Source organism: Miniopterus natalensis, chromosome 20, assembly GCF_054644295.1.
Source record: "Miniopterus natalensis isolate mMinNat1 chromosome 20, mMinNat1.hap1, whole genome shotgun sequence".
NCBI lineage: Eukaryota > Metazoa > Chordata > Mammalia > Chiroptera > Miniopteridae > Miniopterus > Miniopterus natalensis.
This window is the reverse complement of record NC_142100.1, coordinates 22050652-22066239: the sequence shown is the minus strand read 5'-3', so window position 1 is coordinate 22066239 and position 15588 is coordinate 22050652. Positions and strand designations below refer to the sequence as shown.

At 50.5% G+C, this 15588-nt stretch overlaps 1 protein-coding gene across 1 annotated transcript in view; it reads left to right on the top strand.

The window, feature by feature from the left end:
* The window catches only part of RNFT2 (ring finger protein, transmembrane 2), a 40422-nt gene extending 28954 nt beyond the window's left edge, over positions 1-11468 (top strand). The window contains exons 8-11 of the mRNA XM_016201625.2: positions 5484-5633; positions 7050-7115; positions 7254-7355; positions 9895-11468. Of these exons, the coding sequence (XP_016057111.1) occupies positions 5484-5633; positions 7050-7115; positions 7254-7355; positions 9895-10029 (453 nt within the window). The 3' untranslated portion in view covers positions 10030-11468. The remainder of the gene's footprint in view (positions 1-5483; positions 5634-7049; positions 7116-7253; positions 7356-9894) is intronic.
* The last annotated feature ends 4120 nt before the right edge of the window (positions 11469-15588 follow it).

Genomic DNA, 15588 nt, shown 5'->3' with positions numbered 1-15588 from the left:
TCTCTCTCCCCACATCTCACTTTCTCTCCTAGAGTCTCCCTTTCTCTGTTCCTCCTGGTGGCTCAAAGCACAAGATGGGAAGTCAGACCGGACTTAACTCCTGTACCACCTGCCTCGCCTCTTTGAGCCTCTTATTGTTGCCTGTAAACTGGAGAGCTCGCAACAGTGTCCATCTCCTAGCGTCGTCAGAGTGGGGGGGCGGGGGGGGGCAGCACACAGGCGTCCCACAGAGAAACTCCCATCACCAGACTGTGAGCCCACCCCGGTTCTCTTTCCCTGGGTCTCCCACACTCCATTCTTCCCTCCCATGCCTCTGTGGAGCTTTCCCACCTGAGAAATGGGAATGATCACAGCTGCCCCACCAGGGGAGCATCTGCTGTGCAACCCCTGGCCCTAGTCGGTGCTTAATAATAAAGAGCTGACTTTCTTCTTTCCCCGCCTCCTGGTCCCCCTTGGCCAGCCTGCCCCTCCGCGGACGGGCCCAGCACCGCCGAGGTCGCAGCTCCAGCTGTTTTGTTCTGCGGGGCTCTGCCAGCTGCGGTGCCCCGCGCGGCCTACGATCCTTAACAGACCCGCAGGCCGCCTGCCCAGGAAAACAAGTCTTTGTTTGCAGCCCCTTGCTCCTGCCCAGCCCTCCCATTTCGGAGCCAGAAGTGTGGCCCTGTCCCCTTTGGAGGTGGGAGCTAAGGAACAGTCCTGGGGGGAAGAAAAGCAAAAGAGGGACACCCCCCCCCCCCGGAGGCTGGAAGGCAGTTCCTGCGTATGCAACCGAGGGCTTTGCTGCGACAACTCCCTTTGTTTTAGTGCTTTGGTTCAAAGCAACTTTCCGGCTTCCTTTTCTTGGGGGGGGGGCTGTCTCCCCCTCTCCCAGGGATTGTGATGACGCTGTCAGTTATGGCGCCCCGCCCACCCCTCTGGCCACGTGACCAGGCCCGACCAATCATAGAATTCCATGGCTGTGCTTGGCCTGTGAATTTGGTTACGAGGGTTGGAGGCTGGACTCTAGCAGGGCCTGGGAGTCTTGCCATTCCGTTTGGTAAAAGGGCCCAAGAAAGAACGGGGTCTCCGACTTTGGGACCCAGCACATCTGTTCTTTACGTAACCTGTTTCATGTTAGCTTTCCGTCACTCACCACCGAAAGAGACACTAATACAGACCCCTATGCCAATCGTTCTTACACCAGCGCTCAGAGGCCCAGGATGTCAGAACTGGGTAACACTCCCATCGCAAAACAGAACGCGGAGGCCCAGAGAGGGAGAACCACCTGCCCAAGACCACACAGCTAGGAAGGATGCACACCTAGCTATCTGACTTCAAACTGCACGCTTTTATTATTGTTTCACATTACACATATAAAAATCAATTCCTTTCCATTCCGCCTTCCTGGTCCGCTGCCATCCTATTTAATCAAGTGTAATTCATTATTTTGTCTGTAAGATGTTTTATACTTGTCAGGCTGCTAGCAGGGGCAGCAGTCCTTCCCACATGTCAGGCACTGAACTCAGCATTTTACGTGCATTAGCTAATTTGTTCTTCTAGGAGCCCTGTGAGGTAGGTACGAGAATTATCCCAATTTTACCAACAGGAAACTGAGGTATAGAGAGGTGAAGTAATTTGCCCCAGGTCACTCAGTAAGAGACAGAATTCAAACCCAGGTCATCTGGCTCCAAAGTCCATATTCTGTATCATTTTACTTGCTCAGACTCCAGGGCCTTACAGCTTGGAAGAGGAGGAACTGGGACCCACAATGCTTCCTGCTGCATTGCATGTCTCTCCCATTGTGCTCTTGTGCCCAACCCAGCAGTTACTGGACAAACTCCCTTCCTCTCTCCTTGCCTCATCATTTTATAAACACTTTCTTATATGCAGACCCTTGGTTACCAGCACCTTTGGCATCAGGGTTCTGTATGAGCCACACCTGTAGAAAACCTAGTCAAAAGTTCCCTCATTCATTGATTCATTCATTCAACAAACACTTATTGATCATGTACTGGATGCCAAACCGTTTGTATTAGTTAAAATTGTAATAAGCCAATAACTTCAATAACTAAAAAGATTAGTGTTTTGGAGCCAGGTTACCCTGGCTTGTGAGAGCCGATGGTTAAATTTTTCAGAAAACTTGCAGTTGTTAAACCCTTGGTAGCTTGAAATTGGCCTTGTGGGAGTATTTACACCAGAGAAATTGGCAATCACACAAATCATGGCCCTTTTTTGTTGTTTTCCAGAGAGCTGGTTTGCCAGCACATGTGTGTTTGTATGTGTGTCCCATTTACAGATGAGGAAACTGAGGCTCGGAGCAGTTAAATTTTTGTCCAGAATCAACCAGTTTTAGTAGGTGGGGCCCCAAATCTTATGCCCTTAACCACTGTGCTGCCCTGCTTCTGAGAAAATGTATATGAAAGAGATTCATAAACAGGCAAAGCTATGTAAATATTCATTATTAATCTTGATGCAGAAAAAATATTTCATCCATCACCGTCTCTCCATTCTTTATCCATTTACGCTGCTAACCGTGATCTGATTATGTCTCCCCTCCCTTGCTGCTCACCCCCGTTCTTCAAATCACCTTTCCCACGTAGGCACGTCCTCAGAAATTCTCCTTCTCTGTTCATTTTGTCTGTTTCTCAGCATCGCACTCTCCTCATTTACCACCCCCTTCCAGAGCCAGCCCTCTGCTGTTTCCCCATTTCCCATCTCACTTTGTGTCCCACCCCGCCTCCCAGCAGTGAGGAAGTCAGAATAGAATCTGCCTTCCCGCCTTGACTGCTCCCGCCCCCTTTAGCAGAATCCCAGGGTAGAGGACTCTCGGTACCCCAGGCCCGTCCCCCCTTCAAGGGTGCCAGGGAGGCCAGACAGCCCCTCATCTGATCGCTTTGCTGGTTCTCCGACACCCCGGAGAAACCACGTGTTCCGTTTGGTGGTTGTCAGAAATAACATGCTTAAGAAACCTGAAATTATAAAACTGCTTAATTAGAGAGAGATGGTTTCACTGGGATATGCCCAGTTTTCCCATGGTGGTTTTATCTCCCTCTCCAAGTGGCCCCCCCGCCCCATAGCTAATTGCTACCTTTAGCATGATGCTACACAGGCAGTCACTCCCTTTATTTCCTGTGACATTGGCGCTGGCTTACAAAGAGACATTCTCTCTTTGATGTTCCAACTCTCCTTCATCAGCAAACTCTAGGAAGTTGATGGGAGGAGTGAGGGTAGGATCTTTAGCTTCAGAGGTCCCCAGTTTCTAAATGAGCACCTACTATGTACTAGATGCTGGGGATACGGCCAGGATGGAGCCAGATAATTTTTGTGCTTGTGGGGCTCAGGGTCCAGTGGGACAGATACAAAAATAATTTTTAAATATTGTGAGAAGTGCTCTAAAGGAGTGGTTTGAGGGTGTAACAGGAGCACCTAATTTAGATAAGGAGACCTTACTCAGATTTTGCCAACTGTCCCACTCACATCTTTTTACTTGCCCAGGATCAAATCCAAGATCCCACATTGCATTTATTTTATCACGTCTCCTTAATCGTTTCCTATCTGACAATCCCTTGGTCTTCTCTTTGTCTTTTGTGACCTTGTCACTTTGGAAGAGGCTGGACACTTATTCTTTAGAATGTCCCTCAATTTGGATTTGTCTCATGTTTTCTCATGATTCTATTGAGGTTATGAGTCTTTGACCAGAATACCACAGAAGGGATACTGTGTCCTTCCCATGCATCCTATCAGGGGGTTCAGGTTGTCAGGTTGATTTATTACTGGGGATGTTAACCTTGACCTCTCGGTAACTGCGCTATGTGCTGGGTTTCTTCACTGTGAAGTGCCTGTTTTTGAGGATGATATATGAATGGCTGTTGGCTTTCCATCAGAGATCTCTACTAAAATCAGACCGTCTAGATTGTAACTGGTTTTGGTTTGTACTGTTACACAGAATGCTATACTGGCCAGTCCTATTGGCACATCTTAGCACACATCTCCGATTATTTTCTTAGGATAAATTCCTAGAAGTAGAATTGCTAGAGCAAAGAATGTTTACATCTTTAAGGCTATGCATGCCTGGGGCAGGGCTGTTTGTTTCTATGTTTGTTCGTTTGTTTCAATCAGTTTTATTGAGGTATAATTTAAATACAGTAAAATGCCCAGATTTGAAGCATATATTCTTCTGGCAAGTGTATACATCTGTGTAAACACCGTCCCAATCAGGAGATAACATATTCCTATCACTCCCCAAAGTTCCTTGATGCCGCCTCGTAGCCAGTCTCCCCCGCCTCAGCCCAGGCAACCACTGACCTGATTTCTATCACTACAGGTTAGTGCTGCCTACTCTAGGACTCCCTGTAAGTCAGAATTATACAGCATGCTCTCTCCTGTAACTCCTTTGGTTCAACCTAATGTCTGTGACATTCATCCATGTTGTGTGTATCGCCATTTGTTCGTTTTTATTGCTGAGTGGTATCCTGTCGTATTAATATACCAGTCTGTTTATCCGCTCTCCCATTGATGGACATTCAGGTTGTTCCCAGTTTGGGGATATTACAGATAAAGCTGCTATGACCATTAGCGTACAAGTGGACATATGTTCTCATTTCTCTCGGGTACACGCCTAGGAGTGGATTTGCTGGGTTATAAGTAGATACGAGTTTAACTTTATTAGACAGGACAGGGATGGGTTTATTTTCAGCTCCTTTTTATAGCACAGGCCACTGAAAGCTTGGGGGCCTTGTCCAAGGGCAAAGGGAGGAAGGGAAATAGAATTGTTGAGCATCGCTCTGTGCCTGGCACAGTGCTAGGTGTGTTCCGTATTTATTGCCTTTAATCCTCAGAGCAACCCCATAAGGTGGGAGTTGTGACTCCCATCCAGTAGATGCTGAAACTGAGGCTCATGAACATTCAGCAAGATAAGATTCACACCTGGCCCTGAGTCCCCAAGTCCATGCTCTTTCATCAGATATTATCCTGTCTCCTTGGAGACAGCAGATGATGGAGCTGGGAAGGAAAATACATATCTTTTACCTGTCCACCTCTTGGCCTGCCCTTACCTGCATCCTGTGGTCCATCCTGCCCATGCCTCTGAGGGTGGTCCCGTGATGCCTGGGGTCAGCCCTCGAGAGATGAGGGTGATCTGTGTGCAGGGGCAGGGGCTGTGCCCCCATATTTGGCTTTGAGCCCTCAAAGCCACAGCAGGCACCAGGGAGTGACCCACCCTCCAGCTCTCTGCCCAAGGTGTCTGGTTTCTCCCTCCCTGAAACGTGATCCGCGGAGCTCTGATCTTCTGGGCTGGTGGGCAGCGGGTGAGGGCAGCGGGCAGGGGCCACGTCTCCCCGGTCATATCTCAGGCCCATTAGGAGCGGGCCTGAGTGCTTTCCAAAGCTGATTAATGGCCTGCCTGTGACCTGGAATGTCATTACTGCCCGGGCTGGGGGCCCCCTCGGCTGGGTCCTTTGGGTCTTTACTGCTAATAATAATTGATGCTTTCTGTGTGGTTGCAGGGAAAGTTCTATCTGGTCATCGAGGAGTTGAGCCAGCTGTTCCGATCGCTTGTCCCCATCCAGCTGTGGTATAAATACATCATGGGCGACGATTCCTCCAACAGCTACTTTCTGGGAGGGGTCCTGATGGTCCTCTACAGCCTCTGCAAGGTGAGGGGGTGGGAGGCGGAGGGCTGGCCGACGGAAAGCCCCGTTCACTTGCTGGGCCTGGGGGGCCCCCAGGGGGGCAAGTGGAGAGCTTGGAATGACACCCTCATCTCTCTCTCTATTTATTTATTTTTTTAACCCTCACCCAAGGATATTTTTTTCCATTGCTTTTCAGAGAGAGTGGAAGGGGGAGAGAGAGAGAGAGAGAGAGAAACATCAATGTGAGAGAGACACATCCATTGGTTGCCTCTCCTGGGGCCAGAGATCGAGCCTGCAACCAAGGTACGTGCCCTTGGCTGGAATCAAACCTGGGACCCTTCAGTCCACAGGCCGACGCTCAAACCGCTGAGCCAAACCGGCCAGGGCTCTCTTTCAAATTGAGGTAAAATTCACACAACACAAAATTCAGTGACCCGTAGCAGATTAACGATGTTGCACAACCACCACCCCTGCCTGGTTCTAAGACATTTTCATTACCCCAAACACCCTCCCCGCCCCAGTCCCTGGAATCACTAGTCTTCTTTCTGTCTGTGTGGATTTGCCTGTTCTGGACACTTCATATAAATGGACTCAAACAGCATGCGACCTTGTGCGTCTGGCGTCTCTCACTGAGCGTCACGTTTCTAAGGCTCCTCCGCACTGCAGCCAGTGTCAGGACTTCACTGTTTTTCATGGTAAAATCCACCCTAATTCTTTTGTCCATAAAGCTCACCATATGCTAGCCTTTTGCATAATCTTCACAACAACCCTTCAAGGTACATAACATCGTTACTCTCATTTTGTAGGCGAGGAAACTGAGGCTCAGAGAGAAGTAACTTGCCCAGGGTCACTAGGCTGGAGATAACAGCATGAGTGTCAAACCCAGGCCGCCTGCCTCCCGACCCACAGACCACGCCGCCACTCTGCAAATCAGTATGCGGGGCATCTCTTTTCATCATTAGTACAAATCAGTTTCCCCCTCAGGATAAGTACATCCCCCCTCTGTCTCTTTCCTTCTCTGTCCTTCCTCCCAGCAGGACTAGCCAAGCAGCCCATGCAGTGTCAGCCCCTGGGGCTTATCTTGCCTGCTGACCCTGATCGACTGCAAGGGGCTGACTGGAGTGTCAGGCCCTGGCGGGGCTCCGATGAAGAGTGCTGTGATCGATTAGCAATGCCTGCCCTGGGCTTGGGAGGGAGAAAGGCAGAGTGCATGCCATGTATTTGCTCTCCTGGCCCTGGTACAGGGGAGGCTGCTGGCGTAAGGCAGGAAGACCCAAGCCAAGCAGAACTGGTGGGAAGGAGGAGTTTCAGATGGGACAAAGTGCCATGAAAATGCTCAGGGGCAAAGACAAGGGGGGAATGGGGGGTGTGCGGGAGTGGCGAGAGAGATCCTGTACAGTCCATGGATGCTTTTCAACCATCACCCTGCTCTCCTTTCAGTCCTTCGACATCTGCGGCCGCGTGGGTGGAGTTAGGAAAGCGCTGAAGCTCCTTTGCACCTCTCAGGTGAGTCGGCTTTCTGTGGCTCCGGCCAGTCACAAGAACTAGGGGCCTGGAGCTAGAAACAGTTCTCGTCATGCTTCTCAGGGTATCGCTCCAGTGGGGGTCACAGCTGTGTTTGTCTCTCTCCCCTCCCGCAAACAGAATTACGGAGTCCGGGCCACTGGGCAGCAGTGCACGGAGGCTGGTGATATCTGTGCCATCTGCCAGGCCGAGTTCCGGGAGCCTCTGATCCTTATGTGCCAGGTGAGCAGGGCCCGGCAGGGGCGTCAGAGACTGAGGCTGAGGGACCGGCAGGTGCCACCCCATGCAAGTCTCAAGTGCCTGTCCCTTGACCAAACCTTGGGGCTCTGAGATGGATCTTTGAGAACAGTGTTGTCCAGACTGGAGTCAGTCTGATCTGGGTTCAAATCTCAGCTGTGTCTCTCATCAGCTGAGTGACCTTGGGCAGGTTACTTCACCTCTCTGAACCTCAGTTTCAGTGTCGAAAATGAAAAAGTCAGTATGGTGTAGTGTCAGAATATCCCATTTGTGAAACCCAGCAGTGCTCTGGACCCTGGGTGGGTCACTCCATCTCCCTGAGCCTTAATATTTTCATTTATAAAATGGGTATCAATAATACCTATCTCATAGAGTATTATGATTAAATGAGAACATCTCTGCAAAGAGCTAAATTTGAATTTTTTAGCCATAAAAGTTGCTCTTATATAATTAACATCATAATTATTACCATTTGTTTTCATTATTATTAGTTGTGGGTCACCAACCCAGAGCAATAAGTACTGGTTAGTCCCTTTTAACTTCCTAAATGTATCCCCTCTCCTCCCCCTCCGTCCCCTCCCCCTCCTCCTCCCCACATCAGGGGCTAAGATGTCAATTCAGCAAATACGCTTGAGTCGAGCGTCCTATCAGGCACCAGGGAGGGAGGCGGAGGGCACACAAACCCTGTCCCCTCCTCTGGAAGCTCGCAGTCTCCCTGGGGAGACAGACATATACATAAATAACTATGAAACAAGGCAGGCGGTGATAAGTGCTGTGTAAGAGAGATTCATGCAGCATCCCGGGGGACGGGGCAGATAGCGATGAGCTGGAGGTTGGAAAGGCTTTGGGGAGGAGGCACAGCTTGCAGACTAGGAGGAATTGAGAGCATATGGCTCCCCCACCGCCACCACCTTCCAGGGGTGAGAAGACGGGAGGTGGGGTCCTTTCTGGCATCGGCAAATTTTTTTTAATTTTTTTTTGCTGTTTGGGGATTATAGCAGGTTTGGTTTTCATTTTTTAATTTTCTATATTTTAAAATTGAGAATATGTTTGTACGATCCAAGATTCAGACTAAGGAATTCATGAGCGAGGAGTCGTGACAGCTGAATGCCATGTGGGACCCAGGCTGGGTTCTGGAACAGAGAGAGGACATGAGGAGGAAAAGCAGTCTGATGAAATCCTAATCAAGCCCGGGGTTTAGTCAGTGGTCAAGTGGGGTCTCTTAGCTTTGCGAAGTGCGCCGTGGAGATACCAGGTAACATTAGGGGAAACGGAAACTGCGTGAGAGGTGCATGAGGACTTCCTGTACTCCTTGCGACTTTCCTGTGAGTCTAAAATTATTCCAAAATGAAATATTTTATTTTAAAATATGTTTTAAAGATATACAAAGGGAAGTGGCGGCAGGTCTCCTACCCTCATCCCCGGCTCCCTAGTCCCCCAACCTCCACACAGACCATTATTGTGGCCAGTTTCCTTTATCTTCCTCGAGATCCTTTGTAAACAAACATAGACACACACGAACATGTCTTTTTCAAAAAGACGTAAGTTGTAGCATATTCCACCCGTGCTGCATCCTGCGCCTTCCCTTTTGGACTTGCAACTCTGTCTTAAGAAATTGCCCCTTATTTGCCTGTCACCCCGTCTTTGGGACAGACCCCAGTTTGTTTAACCTTTCTCTTCTCGATGGGCATTGAGCAACCGATCATTTACTTACCTGCTTATGCTCCCAGTGCCGGGCGCCCCGCGACCCCTTGCTCCCTCCCTGGCCAACTCGCTGCGTTCTCGAGCCTTTTCTGAGCTTTGCCGATCTGACAGGTGACAAACGCCGTCTCAGTGCAGTTTTAATTTGCATCTCCCTAATTATGAGCATCTTTTCAGATGCCTCCGAGCCATCTGTATTTCCTTCTTAGTAGCAGCGAGTGTTTGAACGTGGTATCAAGGTGGAAGGCTTCCTCCTTCCTTTCTGGCAATCTCTCCTAGCCTTAGGCTGTTTGTCTCCTGGAACCATGCCGCCTTCTCATAGTTGGATTCGAATTCTTCAGGGGTCGGATAAGACACTGTTGTCCCAGATCAAGGATCCACACCAGTGGTGGTTGGAGCCCACAGGCATGGCCAGGCAGAGCACAGGTCTCAGTCTTGCTTTGCTGCTATGAGCCGGGCTGGGAGTAGCAGAGGTGACTTCCACCAGTGAAAGGGCCTTGTTAATTCCAGAGTGCATTGAATGTAGGAATCTAATGTTTCTTTTTTAATAAAGGCTTCCCTGATTCTGTTTCTCAAGATTAGTTAGTGCTCCTGGCCATACGGCCTCATAGATCCCTGTGGGATAAGCCCTTCATGGCACTTATCCCAGTTGTCAGCGAGATAGTCAAGGAGCGAGGTTGTCTCCCCAACTAGAGTGCAAGCTCTGGGAGGGCAGGAATTGTTTGTTTTGTGCGCTGCTCAGTCTCCACCTCCTAGGACCGAGGTGGGCAACTAGTGGGCACCCCGTAAAGCATCCTGGTGGCACCGATTGCTGTCCCCACAGCACGTGTTCTGTGAGGAGTGCCTCTGCCTCTGGCTGGATCGAGAGCGCACCTGCCCGCTCTGCCGCTCCGTCGCCGTGGACACCCTGCGCTGCTGGAAGGACGGGGCCACCTCGGCACACTTCCAGGTGTATTAGGGCTGAAGCTCCAGCACGCCCAGGGAGATGACGGAGGGTCAGTGTCGCCGGGTCCAGCTCTGGGGACTTCCTGGAAAACTGGCCACAAGCGCTTCATGTCCTGCCTCCTGCCTTTCTCCCTCTCTTTCCCTGAAGCCAGGCCCCTGTCCCCTCCACCTGCACCTTCATCTCTTGTTCCGTGGCATAGTGCGTGTGTCCTTCCCTACAAATAGGGGAGCCTCCTAACCCAGACTCGGCCTCTGCCCAGGCAGGTCTCCCACCTCCTCCAAGTCAAGGAACCAGGAATAGGCAAAGTCCCTCCTGCTGGTTATTTTAACTTAAGGGAACCAAGTACCTGATGCTGCAAACTGGGGAGGGGCCTAGAAATTGCTGCCTGCCCGCAGGGGCCCAGGTCTGCAGATTAGGATCGTTGTGAAATCTTGCCGGGCCCCACCTAGAGTGAGCCAGGCATCCTGGATGACAGCTGAGGAGACTGAGGCACAGAACTCGATGTGGTAATGATGGCAGGGTCACCCGGCTAGCTGTGGTGGGCTGAGTTTCCAGCCCAGGCCCGTGTGGCTTCAGAGCCTGCACTCACACACTGTGCTGACCCTCTGCTCAGACAGTCCAGGCGCGGGGCCCAGCAGATGAGTTTTTTAAAACCACAAGAGGTGATTTGGATGCGCGAGGGTGGCCCGGGTGCATAGCTTATTTAATTTGGACTGCGTTGCGAAGGCTAAGGGTGAACCCTACCTCCAGAAACCTAGTTGTGGTTGAGTCCACCGGAAGACTTGGTCCTGAAATTTCTTTTTTCCCCCGAGCTCTGGGCTGGGATGCTCAATCATGTGTGGGCACTAAGAAAGGCCAGCTTTGGCCCGGATGCAGATACCACTGGGTCTCCACACCCGTCTGTATTGTCTTCTCTTCCTCCTGTTCTTGTCCCCTCCCTCAATAGCCTCTGTGGACATTACCTCTCCCCTGGTAGCCTGCAGAGCAGAAGGGACAGTCCATGTTGTGGATTTGTCCACAAGCTAGGGTGGTGGCAGAGAGCACAGTAGCGATCCGTGTTCCTATGATCCTGTGTCAGAGCTACTAATCTCTATATTGGAACCCCTTCCCTCACTGCTTTGCAGTCTGGGAGGTGGCACAGGTCATCACACAGGAGCCACTGGAATCTTGTGTGTCCTACCCTTCTCACAAACCTATTCTCATTGCCATCGACCTCAGCACAATGGGCTGGTGCCAGCGGCATTTTGGAAAAAGCAATCTAGGTGGCTAGTGAGCAGATTAGCAAGAAAGCCGCAGGGGAGATGGTGGGAGCCTTGCTGTCGCCTTGCCCCCGGCCAGCGTTAGCACCCACCCCGTCCCCAGGAGATTCAGGACGTTTGCCCCTGGGCGCTATGGAACCAGGACCTTTTCTTTCCCACGATGGCCCTGGCTCTTTCCTAGTACCCAGCAAGACATCCAAGACATCCCTTCCAGGGTTGCGTGGCACCTTTCAAGCTCTGTTTCTATGGCAATGGCCGCGATGTTACAATCCCACTTGTCTGGATGATCAAGTCGGAAAGGAAAGTGGAGGGAAACAGAGCCCAGTGGACACGGCTTCTTTGTTCCCCCCCGCCTTGAGGAAGAACCAAAGGGAAGGGACACAAGCTTCTGCAACTGGTTTTTGTCACAAAGATCTCCCTGCCTGCAGATGCCCTCAGAGAGGCGCGAGAAACGAGCTGGAGAAGACTTATTAAAGTTGCTGCATGTGATGGAGCAGGTAGAGCAGTCTGTTGGGAGTCAGGCCTGGAATCCTGATTTTTTATTTAATTTTGTGTTTTTTTAATTTATTGGGTGACATTGGTTAATAAAATTATACAGGTTTCAGATGTACAATTTTAGAACACATCATCTGTATATTGTATCGTGTGTTCACCACCCCAGGTCAGGTCTTCCAACGCCATTTACCGCCCCTCTACCCTCTCCTACCTCCCCCACCCCCCTTTCCCTCTGGTAATCACCATGCTTTTGCCTGTGTCTATGAGTTGTTGTTTTTAGCTTAATCCCTTCACCTTTTTCACCCAGCCCCCAACCCCCCTCCCCTCTGACAGCTGTCAGTCTGTTCTCTGTCTGTGAGCCTGTTTCTATTTTGTTTGTTAGTTTATTTTCTAAACTCTGCATGACTTTGGGAAATCGCTTCACCTCCTTGAAGTCATCTCCAGGGTGATGAAACCTAGTGTGTCATCTGCTGGAACCAGGGGAACTAACGATGTTGATTGCTGGCGAATACACCAATGGTTTTGTTAGCTACTCTGGTCCCGCGCACACACAAAAATTCTGTGACAGTCTGCAAATAACAAGCCATGCCTCTGACACTATAAAGAGCGTCACATGTGGCCCTGGCTGGTGTGGCTCAGTTGGTTGGGAATCATCCCATATACCAAAAGGTTGCTGGCTCGATTCCAGGTCAGGGCACATGCCCGGTTGCTGACTGATCCCTGGTGGGGAGGCATGCAGGAGGCAACAGATCGATGTTTTGCTCTCACATTGGTGTTTCCCTCTCTCTCCCTCTCCCTTCCTCTTTCTCTAAAAACTAATAAAAAAAAACTTTTAAAAAAAAAAGTGTCACATGTTGGGGACACTGGGTGGCGGGGGATGATTTAGCATAGGGTTTTATTTATTCTTCCCCTGCCCTCCAGGCAAAGTCCTGCCTGGAGGTCTCCTTTCTGGTGGAAGAATTTCACTTCTGCTCTAGGGAGGCAGAGTGGCCAGTGCAGGGTTTTCCAAATGCCAAGCCAGATGTATTCCCCAACGCAAGTGTTAAGGCCACCAAGAGCCACTGTTGCAAAAGGACAGTGCTACTCTCCTTTACCCATGTTGGTTCTGCAATTCATCTGTTAGGAGCAGAATTAATCAGGTATCAGATTGGAGTACCCTGCTCCTAGTATTTTCTGATTCACTGACTCGAGTCCCATGAAGTCCTTGGAAATGGCCCTCTTAACATAGAACCTCTTGGGCATCGTAAGTGTGAGGGAATGAAAAGGCAAGCTTTGGGCCTGGGTGGAACAGATCGTCACCTCCTGAAGAGAGTGAGGGGCACCAGGAGACCTCCAGGCTGCCAAGACTCCGGTGCGACAGAGGACATGTAAAGGGGACATGGAATCCTTCGGGCCAAACAGAGCCGCCTCTGGTGTTTCTAATGTCCCCCTAAGTTCCCTTCTGCCAATAAATATCATCTGTCGACCAAACTTACGTTCGTGGTCTTGAGTCTCCTGTCGCCTCTTGAAGCCGGGTGGAACCGTTTGGGGAGAAATGCAAAGAAGCGCTTCCGGTAGAAGCCAGCAAGGGAGTGAGCGGGACAGGAGAGGGAAGGGGGGAGGCCAAGCAAGAGGGGACCTCTGCGAAAAGCTAAAGCTCAGCGGGGTCCCACGGTTTGGGGGGTGCCACAGAGCACACACAGGTACAGGATGGAACACAGAACTGGTAGAAGGGACACGGTGTGGCGCCTGCAGTGCCCAGGACAGTGGTTAACCATAGGTTGTTTGGACCCAGAACATACAGGCTGATTTGAGAAGGGTTTTTCAGGTGCCAGATTATGAAGGATATTTAAAATGGAAATTACAGTTGACCTTTGAGCAGCATGGGGTTGGGCACCCATGCACTCAAAAATCTACATATAACTTTTGACTCTCCCAACACTTAACTACTAATAGCCTACCATTGACCAGAAGCCTTACTGATAACAGTCAATGAACACATATTTTGTCTGTTATATGTACTATATACTGTATTCTTACAATAAAATAAGCCAGAAAAAAAATGTTATTAAGAAAATCATAAGGAAAATACATTTACAGTATTGAAAAAAACCTGCGTGTAAGTAGACCCGCTCCGTTCAAACCCAAGTTGTTCCAGGATCAACTGTGATAGCATTAGGTGACAATTCATACCTCGGGGCAACATTATGAAGCCACCACAAAACACATCATCAGGCAGAACTTTTTTGGTTGCAATTACATGAAAACCAACTCAACCCTCAACCCCAGTATTCCTAGGAAGAGACTAGAACTTGGTCTCTGGGGACATCTCACTCAGATCATGGACATGCAGGTGAAAGGACCCCCGCCAGTGGCCCAACATGCATAGGTGATGGCTTCGTGCCCGACCTTGAACTTGAACTGTTGGGCATGTTCCCCCAACCCGCCGCCCAGCCCAAGGGAACTGTTTAGGCCAACCCTCACCTTGCGGGGTTCTCAGGAATATGACACAGAGGAAGGAGGTGACTGTGTGACCTTCTGCCCCAGGGAAGGGTGGGGCGTGCAGCCGGATCCTCCCATAGCCTTTGGGGACCCGCCTTCCACAAGGAAATGAAAACGCAGAGACCTTTAGCTGGAAGCGCACAACCAGTTTTTTAATAAAGTCGTTACAAATATGTACAAAGCGTCTCCAAGGTACGAAACTCCTCTTACAAAAGAGCAAACGAACCAGCAAGGTCAGAACCCAGAACGGAACGTCCCCAAGTTTATTGCCTCTCCGGCTGAGCCAGAGGCCTCACCGAGGTTCCAAACACCCCACAGCCATCCCCACCACACACACGGGCTCCTGGGCGCTCATAGTGCAAATGACCTTGGGAGGAACTTGGGGATCGGGTGGGGGAGGGGACAGGAAGGAGATAAGAAAAGCTTCCCGTGTCCTAGGAAGTAAGTCAAACAGGCCCTGTTTGCAAATGAGATGCTCCTCCCAGGGACCTTGTAGAAACCAGGAACACAAAGGGCAGGGGACAAATACATAAAACCCCAGCTAGACCATCCAGCCTGCCCTCGCAATGTCCCCAAATGCAACACTACTCACAATGGACCTAAGCCAGGCTTCCCTGCTCCCTGCGCCGCCCCTGGCTTGGGCTTGCCCTTGAATTAGCAGTTGCCTTGGGACGGGCTCAGGAAGGGGACCAGCACTCAGGGCAGTGAGCTCACGGGCTTGGGGAGGGAGGGGGGTCACGCAGACCTGAGTCCAAATCTTGACTCAGCCACTTCGCTCTCTGGGCCTCAGTTTCCTCACCTGTACAATGGGAATGATGACAGTACCGTCCTCCAGAGTGAGGAAGAGCCGAGGGGGGAACGCGCAAAGCGCTCGGAGAGCGCTGGGGAGCAGCTGGCGCTCTGCAAGTGGCGGCTGTCATTTCAAGGCTGTGTGAAGCCGCAAGGGCCAGTCTCCGCGCTGGGAACGAGCTGAGATCACAGGCTTTTTAGTTGCCTTCATGATAGTGTGCCGCTCGGTAAATATAAATACTATGGAACAGTCTGCCAGCGAAGCTTGGGGTCACAGGGGTGACCTGACAAATCTGTTAAAAAAAACAACCTGTGAACCAGGCTGGGAAGGGACATTTAACATCAGGGCTGCCCCTCCTTGATTAATAGGCCTCTTCCCACACGGGCTTCTACCACCTGGCACATTGTAGGTGCTCGATAAATAGGTGTTGTAGGAACGAGTTAAAATTTCAAAAAGAAACTTTCGGAATTAAGCATTAAAAGGACACTGACATCAATTTTCTCTTTCTATCAGCTCCCAGGGGACTAGGACAGGATGCCTAGCCAG